This window comes from Esox lucius, chromosome 23 (genome assembly GCF_011004845.1).
Source record: "Esox lucius isolate fEsoLuc1 chromosome 23, fEsoLuc1.pri, whole genome shotgun sequence".
Classification (NCBI taxonomy): domain Eukaryota; kingdom Metazoa; phylum Chordata; class Actinopteri; order Esociformes; family Esocidae; genus Esox; species Esox lucius.
In genome coordinates, this window is record NC_047591.1 from 12,256,504 (window position 1) to 12,274,018 (window position 17,515).

Genomic DNA, 17,515 nt, shown 5'->3' on the forward strand with positions numbered 1-17,515 from the left:
GGACACTCATAATAGGCTATATACGATATAAGTGCATAGACAAATCCAGTGTCATCCCCAAAATCTTGATCAATCTTCAAAATATAATTGTACTTTTTTCGACTCGATCTTACCTCAACATGAGAAGGGTTTATTATCCAAGAGAAGCAGTAGGCTAATTCTTACGTTTCATTTAAATAGACACCGCAAACTTCCGTTAACGTTAGCCACCATACCGCTGATATCCACGAAAGCCTCACAGGCTCATGATGTGCATCTAAAGGTTAAGAACATATTTTAACATGTTTTTTTCCCCAAATGAATAAAACAAAATAGTGCATTTAATTAATTTACGAGGCTTGTCAATAATATCTTTATTGAATTGAAATAGAACATGCATCACATGGCATCTCCGCCCTAACTTAACTATTGAATAGATGCTTAACTGAATGTTTATTTAAAAATCTGTCTAGTACAAGTGGACAATCCTTCAGCCCTGTTGGTGGCCAGTGACAGGCAGCTGTTTAATGGGTGGTGACTACCTGTTCTCTCCTTTGTTTACAAACACACATACACTACTGAAACGAGTTGCCCTGCTGCAGGACCTATCCAGAGTGTTTATTGAACTTACACCTATTTATACTTATGCTGAATAAATATCTAGGTTATGTTTCACTTTATAGGTCAGGGACGTGGGCACCTAGATAGTAGGCCCATGTGCTGTATACGATCAAAATAGTTGGAGATGTCTTTTGCTGCAGCACCCTCTAGAGGATTGACGGTGCAACCTGATGAGTTGCCACATGATGGCACACTTTTACTTATTTTTTTTTTAGCAATGGTAGCCTGTAAGCAGTAGTTTCGCAACGTGTGTTTGCAATGCCCAATTTGGCCTCCTGTTATTCTATTGGGTTACTTTAATCACAGTTGATAACTTACACTTACAGGAAACACTGGATGTAAACATGTGAAGGCAGCGTTATATGATGAAACAAATGTAATTTCAGTGCGGTGGGATTCAGTATTTAAGTTGAAATACTAATTCGGGGATTCTGCAACAATAGTAATTGTTCGAGATGGCTGTTTTATACGTTCGTCATTTCTCAAAAACATCTGAAGGCCTGTAGAATATTTCCAAGTTTTTACGCTTGTAAATAAAACGCGCGAAGTTTGTCTTAATAGAGTTTCCGTACTGTTTTTGTCACGTGCGCTTTATTTCCGGAAAAGTGTTGACAGCGTAGGCATGTATGGCATTGGCACAGGTTCATAAGAGATTTCTCTACTTGTTAATGCTTTATTATTGTGATCAAGCTCATTTGAAAGCAGAAGGAACCGTTAACTAAAGTGTTTTTGGAAGGTGTACATGCATTTGGCATTGTCAAACTTAGCTGTCGATTACGGTATAGTTCTTTGTGTACCCGGGTGATATGCGGTCCTTGAGTTACGTTCAGCGTGTTAGTTTGGATTTCACTGGAACCCTTTTTCCTCATGCAATTTGTATTGGAGATGCAGACAATGACTCGGTATGGTCAGCAGCTAGATGCAATATTTACAATCCTTTTCAATATTCTATCCTAGTAGTGTCTTATGGCTAGAATTAATCCTGTATATTAAATCAGCTATTTCACCAACCCACATTTCAACTTAAAGGATAATGGCTCAGTAGTCATGATAATACCCTGGTCGATCCATTTGTACATTTTGTCCTTGGCTGTGTTTTTCTATTCTTTCGTTGAACGATGGCATGTATTGTTATTGAAGGACTCAATCAGTATATACAGGATCTCTGACACCATTGGGTGCCTTTCGTCAGCTTAAGAATTTGTTCTCAATTGACTGACAGACTTGGTTTAATTATGCAGTTCTTTCCAGTTGTTGTAAATGACATGACATATCTATTTTTCCACTCCTTAAATTTTAACAGCTTAATGAAATTATTGTGGGTGACACCAGTGGAAAGCTGCATGTATACAAGAACGATGACTCCAAACCTTATATGACTAGAACCTGCAGAGGCATGGTAAGTGGCTTGTTTCCACAGAACTGAGCGTGTTCAAATGTCTCCACATTTAAGTATAACTGTAGTGAGTAAAAGAGGGAATTTAAACCACTGTCTGCACATCTGTTTTCTGCTATATATTATTTTTTGATTTACTAAAATATTTAATGATTCATTTTGTTTGATTCTAGCTCACCTGCGTTGGTGTTGGAGATGTCTGCAATAAAGGAAGGGTGAGCGCACACAACTGCGTAGATGCAAATAAAGCTGTGAAGGGAACTTGGCCAAAATAATGGAAATGCGTTAGAGTAGTGTGTGAAGGACTTTAGTCCTGAAGAGTGTGTCCGTGAATAAGCAGGAGTGTGTTTTATGTGTGAGTGTACTTTAGTGCCCTAAGGTGCTGTTCAGAGTGCAGGGCATAGAGGCAAGTAATGTATTGGTTTGATGGCTTGTAAGTAGCCTGGTAAATAAATCAATCCCATTTGGTGGATACTGTGATCATGGCACTTGGATCCGATAGATAATGTCTGAATATTTAATGAAAATGCTTTCAGCCAGATTAATCTGATACCAAAACAGGATTACAGAATTCATCTCATTCAAACCCAACATTTTATTTTGGGGAAAAACTGTCCCCTGAAGATCACTGACATCAAGATTTGACCTTTTGAGTTCTCATTTCTTTTGAAAGGACAGCAAACACTTTGAATGCCACCACTGGTTTCTGTATTCTAGTTAATGCTACCAGATCATATCCATGTATAAGCATTTAGCACTAATTTCTTCTCATTTTTATGCTGAGCAAATATTTAGTTGCAGTTTCAAAATTTCACTTCATTAACCAGACTCTCTATCCAGTTAGCTAGATAGGGTTTGGAAAAAATATCAAACATCCTGCTTTCCATTGACCTTTTTACAGCATCTTTGGTCCTCCAGTTATCTGTCGAATATTTGTGTGTTTTCCCCCCTTACATCCATTCAGTACCATCACTAACTATTCATTTGTGTTACTTACCCATCAGAACTTTGTAGTTGCAGTGGGGGCAGAGGGGTGGTTTCACCTGTTTGACCTATCCGCTGTCGCTGCAGTCAAGTCAGACTCATCCAGCCAGCAGGAGGCACTGTTCTCTGACGACCAGAAGCCCTTTTTCACTCAGCACATACCTGCGAACACCAAAGTCATCCTCATAAGTGACATAGGTAACCTCTAGGTTTTGCACTTATTTTTTTCTATGTCTGGATGCCTTCAATACTTTCAACAAACTGTCAACTGTGTGTGTATTAACTTGGCAGATGGTGATGGGCGCAGTGAGCTGGTGGTGGGTTATACAGACCGTGTGGTGAAAGCGTTCCGGTGGGAGGAGCCCACTGACTCTTTAGACCCGAGCTCTGGACAGCTGGTCCTGCTGAAGAAGTGGCTTCTGGAGGGGCAGGTATGTTTATAAACCTATGGCCAGAATGGTGGTTTGCTAGAACTCAATGCAAAAAGAATCCTAGTTTTGTCCATAGATTTGACATAGAGGCTAATATAAAACAAATTACTTAAAAATCATGTGACTAGAAAAAATCATGACCCTTCTGGCTTACTGCAGTTGAAAGATATGTAGTCTTATTACATGCAATTGATGCAATAACGTTCTGTCCACAGGCTTGTGAACTATGTCAACAGCCGAGTTGTTTGCTGGGGAGTATCATTTGGTTAGATTTGAACGTTGGATGAATGTTGTCATTACCTATCACCACAAGAGGCCGACAAGCTATGCAGGCATGCATCCATTATTTTTTAGCTTAATGATTTCTTATTTATGTTATTTATTTTTCTATCTCTGTCGGAAAGGAAAATCCCCTGCTGTTCATTGCTTTTTCATCCTCAGTCTGTTTTCCCCCCATCTTCTTGCCTTTGGTTTGTTTTTCAGTGGTAGCGTTCGGTCAATGAGTTGGATTGGATCTGATGTACTCATTTCAGAGGTTTCGATCTGATCTTAAAAACAGACCCCTTTCGTCACGAGCTGTCGTTCTTGACGTTTTATCTGTAGCGAGCCAAGGCTAGCTCTTACCATCAGTTGTAGTCAACTGTGACCCTCTTGAATGTTCTCTGTTCTGTGGTCTGGCTGGTATTTTTCCATAAGGGACTCAATCATATTAATGTCAGCTTCTCAGTGTCTCATCAATTTATGTCTGAATACTTGAGTTCTTTCTGTGGGAAATGTGACCAGGACAGTTTGGTCTGGGGCATGCAAGGGATGTCAAAATCCTGATTGTCCGTCCATTGTGGGCTGCTTATGTATACAAAGCCTCTGTATTAATCCCATGGCCACACATACTCATTAAGAATGGAACCACATAGAAATTCTCTTGACTTTTTCTTGAACAGAAGCCCGAGTTGACCGGTGTAATCATTGCCAGTCGGTGGTCCCACCACTTGGTAAAAGGATCAAGTCTGTGTCTTCTTCTGTAAAGGCGTGTGTTGATACGGTTCAGATATGTGCCAAAGTAACAAAGTGGCTTCAGCAAAATCCTTTTTAAAATAGCACATCAATAATGTCAACCTATTTTAAAACCCCTGGCCTTACAAATGACTCCAGCTGTAGACTGCGATGTCTCACGTGTGACAGGTGGACAGCCTGTCAGTAAACCCAGGCCCTGAGGGACTTCCTGAGCTCATGGTGTCTCAGCCTGGCTGTGGCTACGCCATCTTACTGTGCACCTGGACACACCAGGGCTCCTTCGAGGCCGGACCCGGGGAGGAGGCCCCACCCACTCCTGGCAGGTATGAAACGGACTTGGATGACCTCATATGCGCGGGCCAGTGGATGCGGATCGCCGCGGCAGAGAGTTGGTTGTCTCGTGGTTCAGTCCTGGTTCAGGTGGTGTTTTTATGTTCACAGCGAGGGACCGTCCAGAGATGTCGTTCTGCATCTCACCACCGGGCGGATTCACAACAAGAACGTCTCCACCCATCTCATCGGGAGCATCAGCCGAGGCTCCAGAGGAGAACCCTCTAAATGTGGCCTGTTTGCCCTCTGCACTCTGGATGGTAAGAGTCTTGGGCGCATTGTAGCAGAGCCCCACAGAACCCATCGCTCATCGCCACGGAGCACTCAGAACTCTTCTACTCAGTTGGTCTGGAAAAAGATGTTTCTCAGTAACCGAGGCGGGATTTTCCACCCGTGGATTCGGGAGAGGTCTTTTTCTGGATTGCTGGGGGGTTAGCATAAAACAGAAGCATATTTGTTGTGCAAATATAATGAACTGTAGCTATGAGACTTGCAGAGACACAGACTCTGATAATTTGTGCATTTAAAAACATGGAGCAGTGTCCATAGTGAGCAAAGTTGCTACATTACAGATTATTGATGAGCACAGGCTAGTCTGAGGTGGCTTTTCAAGTCATCTGTCGCACAGCCTCTTTTATAAGGTGGGTAAGGCTGATGGCAGTCCGACAACACAAATGCTCGATTGTTGTGCTCCACCTGTCATAATAAATGTAAATCCCTAATCCACCACTAGATGGCACTAGGAAACAAGGCTCCTCTGCCTGACCCCAGCCCAAAATAACCATTAGATCAGTTCAGGGCTAGGTTGGGCCAGTTTTTTCTGGATATAAAATATTGCTGAAATGTTGCCAATTGAATTAATTCTTATGTTGAGCCATTTCTGATTGTCCGCTGTACATTATACATTACCATAACAACAACATTACAGTGCCAGAAAGGCTTCAACCATGTCCATGACAACCTCATGAACCATGATACACCCCATGAAACATAACACCTGGTCATTGTCTGAGTCCATACGAGACTTAGGGTTAGGGTCATCTCTCTCTCTCTCTCTCTCTCTCTCTGTGTGTGTGTCTCTCTCTCTCTCTCTGTGTGTCTCTCTCTGTGTGTGTGTCTCTCTCTCTCTGTGTGTGTGTCTCTCTCTCTCTCTCTCTCTCTCTGTGTGTGTGTGTGTGTGTGTGTGTGTGTCTCTCTCTCTCTCTCTCTCTCTCTCTCTCTCTCTGTGTGTGTCTCTCTCTTTGTGTGTGTGTGTGTCTCTCTCTCTCTCTCTGTATGTGTGTGTGTCTCTCTCTCTCTCTCTCTCTGTGTGTGTGTCTCTCTCTCTCTCTGGGTGTGTCTCAATTCAACTTTATTAGCATGACAGTTATTACAACCATATTGCCAAAGTTAGAAGTACAGTAAGAAGGAGTCTACACGGTAGCAGCCCCATTTAAGGTGACATCAAGAACAACAATAACCAGCATTGTCAGAAATATTCAGCAATAACAAAATGCTCAGAGTGAACAACAGGTACAAATAAGCAGATAAGAGTCATATAAACACTAAGAGCAGAAATGACCGTCATCATCCGAGAAGACCTAGCAACAGCTAAAACATTGAGGTGAACAGTAACAATAAAGTGAGAATACATAAATTATGAATAAAATGTAACCGTTCACGGCAGGTCACAGGTTATCCCTTATTTTGTGGCACTCTCTGAGGAAGCGTCCAGCTAGGGGGGCTGTGTGTCCCTCCCCCAAGAACACCTGCATCTTTTCCTCATTGGACAGCATGGTGAATGATGGCACTAGTGTTTCAAATGTATTAAAGAAATGCTGTCTGGTGTTTGTGTCATGTTGGCAGTGTAGTAGAAAGTGCATCTCTGTCTCTACCTCACCTGTCGTACAGTGACCACATGTTCTGGATTCTTTTGGTAACCAGGTTTTTTTTGTGCCTACCTTTTTCAATGGCTAGGCTGTGGTCGCTGAGCCTGTACTTGGTCAGGATCTGTCTCTGCTTTATATCTTTGACAGTAAATAGATATTCAGCCAATTCATAGACTAACCTGCTATCGGGCCCTAAACAGAGACTGTTTTGTGTTTTGGTTTGATTGTTCCAATGTTCCAGATAGGCCTTTTTGGTTTGTTTAACAATTTGGTTCACTCTGATTTGTGATTGTGAAGCTTTGCTGATCTGAGATGGAACGATGTTAGGTGTTAGTTGGTTAGTAAGTCTCATGACCAGCTGACTGAAAGGACTCTTTTTGGGGTTCAGTTATTGGGTTTGCAGTGCTTCAAATTGCAGTGTATCTTGGGGACTTGATTTGCATCCAAAAATGTAGTGTTTTTTTCTTGATGTTTATTATTAAAGGATAGCGGCCTAATTCTACCCTGCATGCTTTGGTGGGTGTTCTTCTTTGTATATTCAAAATAGTTCTGCAGAATTCAGCATGTAGGACCTCTATTGGATGCTTGTCCCATCTAGTGTCGTCATGCTGACTGAGTGGACCCCACACTTCACTTCCATATAGCGCTATCGGTGCGATTATGCTATCAAATATTTTAGTCCAGATTCTAATTGGTATGTGTATTTTGTGGCTCTACAGGCCTTCTCCTTTAGCGCGTTCACTGCCAGACCAAATCTTCCAGAGGCACTGATTTTGACCCCCAGGTACTCGTAGGATAGGGTGTGGTCTTTCCTAGAGTAAACATATGTCTGCTTTCTTGAGATCTGGGCTTTTTCTGGAAGATCATTATTTTAGATTTTTTTAAGTTTTACTGTCAGGGCCCAGTTCTGACAGTATTGCTCCAGCAGATCCAAATGTTGCTGTAGACCCTGCTCTGTGGGTGACAGCAACACTATATCATCTGCATAGAGCAGGAATTTAACGTCTTTGTTGTTTAGGGTGAGGCCAGGGGCTGCAGATTGTTCCAACAATATCGCTAGCTCATTAATGTAGATATTAAAGAGCGTTGGAGATAAGTTGCATCCCTGGCGAACACCTTGCCCTTGAATGAAGAGGTCTGTTCTTTTGTTGCCAATTTTTACTCCGCACTTATTTTTGACATAGATTGATTTGATTATGTCGTAAACTTTACCCCCTATACCACTTTGGAGAATTTTATAGTATAACCCCTCTTGCCAGATTGAATCAAAAGCTTTCTTAAAATCAATGAAGCATCTAAAAATAATTTTTTTGTTTGTTTTGGTATATATGTGTGTGTCTCTCTCTCTGTGTGTGTCTGTGTCTCTCTCTCTGTGTGTGTCTGTGTCTCTCTCTCTGTGTGTGTCTGTGTCTCTCTCTCTGTGTGTGTCTGTGTCTCTCTCTCTGTGTGTATCTGTGTCTCTCTCTCTGTGTGTATCTGTGTCTCTCTCTCTGTGTGTGTCTGTGTCTCTCTCTCTGTGTGTGTCTGTGTCTCTCTCTCTGTGTGTGTCTGTGTCTCTCTCTCTGTGTGTGTCTGTGTCTCTCTCTCTGTGTGTGTCTGTGTCTCTCTCTCTGTGTGTGTCTGTGTCTCTCTCTCTGTGTGTGTCTGTGTCTCTCTCTCTGTGTGTGTCTGTGTCTCTCTCTCTGTGTGTGTCTGTGTGTCTCTCTCTCTGTGTGTCTGTGTCTCTCTCTCTCTGTGTGTCTGTGTGTCTGTCTCTCTGTGTGTGTGTGTGTGTGTGTGTGTGTGTGTGTGTGTGTCTGTGTGTGTGTGTGTGTGTGTGTGTGTGTGTGTGTGTGTCTCTGTGTGTGTGTGTGTGTGTGTGTGTGTGTGTGTGTCTCTCTCTGTGTGTGTGTGTGTGTGTGTGTCTCTCTCTGTGTGTGTGTGTGTGTGTGTGTGTGTCTCTGTGTGTGTGTCTCTGTGTGTGTGTGTGTGTGTGTCTCTGTGTGTGTGTGTGTGTGTGTGTGTGTGTCTCTGTGTGTGTGTGTGTGTGTGTGTGTGTGTGTGTGTCTCTGTCTGTGTGTGTGTGTGTGTGTGTGTGTCTGTGTCTCTGTGTGTGTCTGTGTGTATCTATCTCTGTGTGTGTGTTTGTGTGTGTGTGTGTGTGTCTCTCTCTGTGTGTGTGTGTGTGTGTGTGCACGTGTGTTTGTGTCTGTCACTTTGTGTGTATGTGTGTGTCTGTCTCTCTGTGTCTTCTCCTGAGCACCGTGAGCAGCCACGCTGTGCTGTTACTATGGATACTGACACAGAGAGAGCAGACCCATCAGAGAACCAGGATGGTGCAGGAGACAGACAGATGCACGTATATCTCATGACAGTTTTTGTTTTGTGGAGTTTAGTTGGCGGTTGTTACTCAAGTTTAATGGTCCATGACAGCCACCCACTGCTTGAGTGTGGACCAGAGAACAAGTATTGTATTCTATTTACAGCGCTTGACTTGGGATAAAATAAGTGCCGGAACTGCCAAATCACAAATTAGACTATGTTCATCAAAATGTCGGGGTTAATAAGGCTTGCCCTTTTGCCTATAAAAGAAACCGGTACGCTGTTTGCCTAAGATTTGCCATTCCGGATTGTTCCGGCCCAAGTCAAGCACTGACTGTTTAGCTTGGTGGCCCCATAGTGTCACTGTTTCTATAAGCTATACATACCATAAGCACAATAAATCCACACACTGTATACTGCACTTATACCCACTATTAAGTGGTTTCCAATTATTATTTTATTTGTGTAATTGTTTTATATAACTACTTAAATTGGGGGTTTTGCAAACAGTGCCCCCAAATATATGAATTAGCTTTTGTCTAATTTTGCCTACATTTTCCAGTAACTGAATTTTGTGTGGGCTAGCGTGTGTTGCTGAGGGCTTTGTCTGGGCTAGCACTCATTGAGCTCATGTGCCAATGTTGTAGGCTAGCCTGAGCTTGTTATAATGAGCTAGCAACATTTGGGCTGCTATGTGCTAGGTGTGGGATGGCTTTGGATTGTTTTGGATTATTCTAGGCTCACTTTTGTTTGGCTGGAGTGAACTAACCCGTGTCTACCTTATCCTGCATGGATCTAATTGTACTATGTTTGTTGGGCCGTTTATAATTTCATGAAATAATCAGCTAAACCACAACTACAAAGGGCTCAGCAAAAAACTTAAAATAAATTGCTTCCGCTCTGCTGATATTCACGTTTTTCATGTAGTGACGACGAACATATTCAGGGTCTACACTTTTATAAGGCTCATGGTTGTGGAAATACTCTGCTGAACAGTTTATCTAGCACTGCGCTTTTGCATGAATCCTTCCTAACAAGGCCACTCTACACCCGAGGCGTGCATACTGTAGCGGGTGTTCTGGGTGGTGAGTGTCAACACCTCTGAGGTCTGGCGTGTTGTTGTTCAGCAGGCTGATGGCGCTGTGAGTTGCTGGAAAAACTAGCAGGGCGGGGAGAACCAATAGGATTATCTTACTAGAGAGCGGCCCAGTCACAGATATGCTGATTTAGGGCCCCAAGAGGGAGCTTGACATGCTTGTGTGACCCAATTAGGATCAGCATGCAAGGAGTTATGCTGAGGGAATAATTGAAATGTAAAGAGGTTGTAATTCAGCTTTTTTTTGGACAATTGTTCTCGATAACAGGTGCTGCATCCAAATAAAGTTGCTGTTCATATTTTAACTATTCAAAGTATTACATTTTTGATTCGGAGGTTGTTGGTATTTTTAGCAGAGAGAGGTGTACAGAAATGGTTTTGGTTACAGGCCCGGGGGTAAAGTGTTGTGAGGTTTGGGTTAGTGACTAAACAAAGCGCTATGGAGTTAGTTTCGATGATCAGAAAATATTGTATTTAAATAAACTCTGTCATCAGTCAAAAATCTGGCGTTCCGTCTGTAGCTAAATTTTCAACTTGAGTCCCAAGCAGTTTCAGCAGATATGATTTGGTCATGGAGGTTTACGACACCTGGGTGAGAGATTGCAAAAGGACAGGATCATGTGATGAATTATTGGGAAGGACGGGCTAATCTGTGCCCAGTGGAGGGTTGGAGTTGTGATGGATAGCTATTCAGCTACGGACAGTTTACCAGAGGGGAGTGGATGCCCAGACTGGTTTTCAGTTTTTCTTCAGTTGAGTCTGGTGCGTGGGAAGGAAAAAACACAAAAAAAAAATATGAAAATGAGGCAATAGAGACAAGTTTAAAATGGTGGGTGCAAAGGGGTTTTGAAACGCTTAAGCTGATCCCACTTCCAGTATTGCTTTGTCTCTGATATGTGTTTTTTCCCAGGCACCCTCAAACTGATGGACAGCTCTGAGCAATTGATGTGGTCAGTCCAGGTGGATCATCAGCTGTTCGCTCTGCAGAAGCTGGATGTCACTGTGAGGTCACATGGTCTTTGGTTCTCCCTGACTGTTTTCTGTGGTTTTTTTGTGTTTTTTTTGACTCTGTGATTCTGTCTTCAGGGCGACGGCAGAGAGGAGGTAGTGGCGTGTGCCTGGGATGGTCAGACCTACATAATAGACCACAACCGCATGGTGGTCCGCTTTCAGTTTGATGAGAATGTCAATGCTTTCTGTGCAGGTTAGATCTCATACTGAACCACACATTCCTGTCTGATCTGTCAGCTGTGCGTACTTTCTGTACCTGTATTTTATTTCTGTGAATGTTCTTTTTAGCTAAACAACCTATACAGGCAATATCATTGACGTAATGGTAGAATTGAAATGTATACCTCATGTCACCAGTAGATGGCAGTGTTGGACTTCGGGCTCACATTAACAGGGTTTGTCTTCTCTCTCTTTCTCTCCCTCTCTGTCTCCCCCCCTCTCTCTTTCTTTCTGTCAAATGCTTTCTCCCCAGTTTCTCCAGAGAGTAGACAGAGATAATTGTATCATTAGTAAGAGAGTTTAAGAAATGGGCAAGAGAATAAGCTTATACTGGCGCGTACTATGTACTGCTAAACTATGTCTTTAGTGTGTGAACAATTTCTATAATATTGACAAGGGTCCTGAGCTTTTCCTAATCTGGAAAACCCCCATCCCCTAGTCATTCCAGTAACCTGTACGGTCAGGGACAATAGGAAATGATTTAAAATGGGATTGTTAAAGATGACCCCAAACACGGGTCGTAACGGTCCTCAGTGCGTCGTCTCTGTGGTCTTGTTAGTGCATTAGCTCAGCATCATCAGCGTCGGCGTCGCGGGCCGCATTGGTCCATTGGCCTCGTTCAGCCATCCGGAACAGCATACTGTTACTCAGAACTAGAGGTTCTGGTTTGGAGATTCTGGCGAAAAGCCGTCAAAAGGAGTCTTTTGTATTTAACAGTCCCATCTTTGAGCGTTTCCTATTGTCACGGCACATTTATTCAACTGGAACGAATGTGGCCTGAGTTTCTCCCGGCTGGGCAGAACTCAGGGCTGTTGTTTATACATTCTTATCTCAGTGTGAACATCCTCTGGTCACTGAGGTCGTCTGACCAGCCTTACGTTGGTTGTGTTTCGCAGGTCAGTATGCCTGTAAGGACGGCAAGAACAGCCCCTGTCTGGTGTATGTTAGCTTCAACCACAAGATCTTTGTGTACTGGAGGGTGGAACTGGAGCGCATGGAGCCCACTCACCTCCTCCGGGTCCTGGAAGAGCGGCCGGAGTTCAAGGCCCGGCTGGAGCAACTGGGAGTGGGTGAGTCAGACGACAAAGAACTTAAAAAGCTACTTACTATACACTCCAAACCATATCAAGAAAATAGGTTTAACCTCGTCTCAAGGCCTTTTACCAGAGAGAGCCGGCGAGTGGGTAGGAATAAGTAGGTTAAAATACTAAAATAATCTTCAATGTAATGGAATTAGACGGCTAAATCAGATGTGTGGGTCATGTGGTTTACCTAGCCACCCCACAGAGCGTTGATCCTCTGTCTCTCTCCCTCGTAACTCAACTTAACACTACCCATCCCTGACACACCAACACCGTATTGTGTTCAGGTGAACAGCCACAGAGTGTGAGAGAAATCGATTGGAAGGTCTTGTTTATGAACAAGTGTCCCGGACGTGTCTTCGCGGATGTGAAAGCCCGTCACCGCCAGTGGACTGAGCTGTCCATGTGTGACTGGATTGTCTCTAGTAATGCAGGAACAACGTGCTGCTCAGTGATCACACACAGGACATAAACGTGGTCTGGCGTTCACTTCCTTCTTGCATTGTCATGTAACACTACCTTAAACATTCCCATTTCAGTCATTTAGCGGGCGCTCTTATCAGCGGGCGGACCTGACACAGGGAACAAGTACATTCCCAGACATTCCCAGACAAGGGACCCTCACAGGAATCAGTTTTCTTTTTAAATATTTCAGGATTCCTCTGATTGGGACCGTGAAAGAATAAAATAATAAATAAAAACATTGACAGCAGTAAGTTGCTATTCTCCGATATATTTTCAGGCTTTATTGACAGAGGGATAATTTGAAGGAGAGACTTTTGGTATAGAGAACATTTTGAAGTGAGCCCTGCAAATGTTGTAGCTTGGCAACATTATTGGTTGTTATGGGAAATTAGCTTAACTGCCCTGTTCAAATGTTCCCTTTGATTTATAGCTTTTAATTAAAGTGCCTTATTTACTGATTTTGAATCATGCAGTGTTAATATCCATAAACATATCTATGAAATGAAGCTGAGTATTTGGATTTGCTTTTCTGAAGCCTTTTTTTAGTGGCCGGCCCGTGGAAGCCAGTGCTGCAAATCCTCAAATGCAGTCATGGAGGGCCTCACACTTTCTACATCTCGCTATGTTTCTCTGTCTTCCTCTGTGTCTCTAATCGTGGGGAATTATCTCTCAGCCAGTTAGAAACACTGTGAGAGGGTTATCCAGATCCACAAATCACAAAACCAATCATGTGTGCCCACAGGCAGAGGGACAGAGAGGAGAACATCCGTATCTGTATCTGTGTTATGTGGGTGGGTGTATACAGGGCAGACCGGCGATAACCACAAATACTGTGAATCCATTCTGTCTTTCTGCTCCATGGTCACTGTATGGATGCACGGACACACTGTCTGCTCTATATACAGTGATTTAAGTTTTAAGTTGGCTGCATGTCTGCCTGTTTTGTTGCATGTCGTCCCTGTGCGAGTGTGACAAGGTTCTCCATAGGAACCGGGACCTGCTGTGTTTAGACAGATGGTCCAGCTACTTGACACTGACTGTTTCTATAATGTATTGATGTTATTTTGTGTGTTAATGTTGATAACACTGCCGTGTCATAACCACGGGGCAGGCAGGGTGCTGAGCTGTATGGGCGACAATGGAGGGCTGTCTGAGAAATCAGTTTTGCCTGGAGAAAAGATCATTAAGCCTTAATTAAAGTCTTCAAAAGAATCCCAGGCCAGGTCAGCTCAGACTGCTTAAATGCTTGAACAGTCAAATTTTGAAATGTTTTAGTCATTTTTAAGTTTGGTCTGCGGATAGCCATTTCACATAGGCTTAATTATTATTATTTATTTTTTTATTTTTTTATGAAATCATGACAGATTTCCTAGGCGCAGCTAAGCCGAGTGGCTTCCTCTTCCTGGAGTGTGTGTTAATTATTGAAGTCCCGCTGCTCCTCTCTGTGATTTTTGGAGAACTGATCTAACTGGCCGTGGATGCAGTGTTCATGTAGGGCTGGGGCAGAGAAGAGGGGTGGGGTGGGGTGGTTCAGGACAGAGAGACAGTGTGAGCTGAGACGCAGTGATCAAAGTAGGGAGAAGAAGGGAATGGAGATGTTGGAAAAGGAGGAGACACCTTGGCCCACCCATCACAAATGTTGAGCGCATTCCCTTGGGTGATTCTGTAGACAGAAATGGAAATATGAGTCATGGCATGTTTACCAGGAAGTGAGTGAACAAAGTGCAACGGCATTATGTTTACTGTCTCTGTGAGAAAGCAGGATAATTCCTCACAGCATTCTGTAGGTAACGGCAAGGAATCCAGAGGAGAGACAGGTCCGTCCCCTAGGGACTTCTCTTTTCCTCTGTACCTGTTTATTTAAATAGTATGTGTTCTCTGTGACATTTCCTAGGATGCTGTGTGGTTCTGGATACTTTGTAGCAGCACACATATGTTTGACTTCTCAGTCCCTGCTTGACGTTGTTAATGCAGACCTTCCATTTGAAGTTAAATGCTACTCTCTATCTTTAGTGGTTAGGCTGATGGTTAGAATATCTGACCACCAACTGAAAGGTTGCTATATTTAATCACAGTCTGGGCAATGGGGAGAAATCTGTCATTCTGTCCTTGAGCAGGGTCGTCAACTGTAATTTCTCCTGGAAGTCAACTCTGGATAAGTGTCTGTTAAATGTCTAGCAGCTAGCGATCTAAGCTTGTAGTAATTATGGTCCCTCTGTTGATTCTGGTAACTCCGATATCACATTAAAAGCTGCAACACATTTCACTCCACCCTATTACAAAATGTCTCAAACGGCCTCAACCTCGACACAATCTCGTTGGTGCCATCAAAGGGCTAAGACCGGCTCTGACTGCATGTGTGTGGATGTGGGCACTGATCACTTTCTTTTAGTTCTGCTCCTGCATGCATTTGTCTGCATGACCTGAATATCAGGTTTTCAAAACACCCCAGTGAATGCAGGTAGGAGAGCACCTCAGAGCGGCAGAGAGCTTGTGCATCCCCTCAGCAGTGATTTATTATTCATTTACAGCAGGGCTCTTATTATTCACATCTCCCATTAAAGTCCCCCCCCCCCCCCCCACAGAAGGCAACCAGAGCATCACCCTCGGGGGGCCCCCCCCCCCCTGGAACCGGTCCTTCAGAAGGCTTGTGGACTGATGGAGGATGGACATTAAGTGTCAAGCGTCATCATCGCTGTTTGTGTTTCTGACAGATGCTGAGGACACCAAGGCCACGAGAGAGCTGGTTGGGGATATACTGTATGGACGCGCGCAAAGGAAAAGCAGCAGATAAACGGATCGGTCCCCCAATGTCTCCTGATGTCAGTGCTCTAGGTTTTCTCCTGAATGTAAATACTCTGTGAATAAAATGTTGAATCACATACTAGCAGCCGTCTCATGTTTTGGGTTGAATCCAACGCTTTCTTCTCTGTCTCACAGCAACGCTATGCGAGTGGGTCACCTTGTGTGGCCGTTGGCATCGTGTCAATGTAACGTTCTCCCGGCTACACCAGGAATCATCCAAAAGCAACTTCCTCCCCTTATTCGTTCAGTTTACAAGTTTGAACTATTTACTATAACCTTGGCTGTTCTTGAGTATGCATTGGGTGCGACGCAATGCAAGATGCAGTGCAGCTTTAATTGATTTGGAGCACAGCATTCCATCAATGGCAGGGGGCTGTAGTTCTTCAATTCATTTGTTTTCCTTATTCCAGTCTGATTTAGAAATTGTGAGGAAAGACGAGTGTTATTTTCTGATCTTAAATGGAAAACCCTATGTCTAAGTAAAGGGTAAGTGAAGTTAAAGTGCTATTCTACTGACATGGATATGTCTCATCAGTGGATCTAACTGTAGGCTTATTTCCTGGAATCAGTTTTCACAAAGGCAAGGTGGTATTCTGACACAGTTACAGTTCAGTTACTGGTAATGTAGGCTTGTCGCAAAATTGTTTCAATGACCGAAAACTGAACCCTGAAGCGGGACAAACTCTTAAACATTTTCTGAATATAAAATGTGCTACAGCTTGGAAAATTAATCAGCGTGAGCATAAAGACAACATTGTAGATGGTTTTCCTGAAGTAGTTAAATCTGCTTCTTTTTTGTTTCCTTGCCACAAATACGAGTATTTTGACGTTGGCATCATCCCATCCCTAAAATAACTACACTCAGCTTCTTTTGCTCTTGTAAGTTGTCTACTGTTTGAGTTAGAATCTTTCTGTCTTTTTGTCCTGTGACCGTTCATCCGCAAGAGTCTGGAGTGGTACTGATGTTATGTAATGAAGTGCTGGGTAACTTCGCCATCGTGACAGCCAGTCTCCTTTGTCAGTTCTGTTGCACTGATGATTAGACTTGAGTCACTTCCTCTCATAGATGGACTTCAATTTCAGACTGTGGTCTACCTAATCTGCTCCTTTATAGATGAGTGGTTGTGTGGTCTGAGGTGGAGGGGATTGGGTGCAGGTGGAGTTAAGTGCTTGCGTTCGTGCGAGAATAGTGCGTGTGGCCACACTTGGGGCTACAGTGTCCTTGTGTAACTTCCGCTGCCCAGTTACATTAAGTTTTGATGCTCCTTATTTTAACATGTCCGGGTTAGAAATGAGAACTTTTCACATAGTGTCTGTCCATTAGGGTGTGTAGTAAGCTGGCAAGGAGAACATTAGGCTGATGCGTGTGTTCGGTGACACCACCCCCCGTTAATCGTTAGGTTAATGCTTTTTTTCCAGTGTGTTCTACTGGTTTTGTGTATTTATTTTTTTAAGTTGATCGTTGCTCTCGTTATTGTGGCATGAGAAAATAACCCTGATATATTCCCCTATATGTCGCTGCCTCTTTGGTCGGCAGCATTCCTGCCTGCTTTGTCGGAGCTGGCTACGGGTTTTGACCACTAGCGGTCAAACGGTCGACACGTCACTGGCACGCTGGGAATGGAAAGCAAAACTGCCCTCTGCCCACTGGTTTCCACTTAGTAGCCGACCAAGGCTTCTCTCTGACTGCAGAGTCTTAGTACTTGCCAGCATGTGTTTTCTCAGTATAAAAAGATCCAATGTTACTTTGTAAGTGGTCTGTCTGTGTACGTAAATCAGATGTGTGCCAAGCTTCAGGAAATCTAGTCAGTCATGAACACGTGTGATGACGAGCCCTGCCGTCAGTGCCATGTTTTTCCGACATTGGAGGACATCCCCCCTAGCCTGGTATCAAAAATGACATACTTAACAAA

The 17,515-nt window shown here is 43.4% G+C and overlaps 1 protein-coding gene across 1 annotated transcript; it reads left to right on the forward strand.

Annotated features, from left to right (window-relative positions):
- The first annotated feature begins 874 nt into the window (after window positions 1–874).
- Window positions 875–15,681, forward strand: itfg2 (integrin alpha FG-GAP repeat containing 2). The gene is made up of 11 exons (XM_013140142.4): window positions 875–1,502; window positions 1,904–1,999; window positions 2,170–2,211; window positions 3,001–3,178; window positions 3,272–3,411; window positions 4,594–4,748; window positions 4,867–5,015; window positions 10,931–11,022; window positions 11,107–11,224; window positions 12,147–12,320; window positions 15,512–15,681. The coding sequence occupies exons 1-11, from the start codon at window positions 1,407–1,409 to the stop codon at window positions 15,589–15,591; spliced, it is 1,320 nt and encodes a 439-aa protein (XP_012995596.2). The 5' UTR covers window positions 875–1,406; the 3' UTR covers window positions 15,592–15,681.
- The last annotated feature ends 1,834 nt before the right edge of the window (window positions 15,682–17,515 follow it).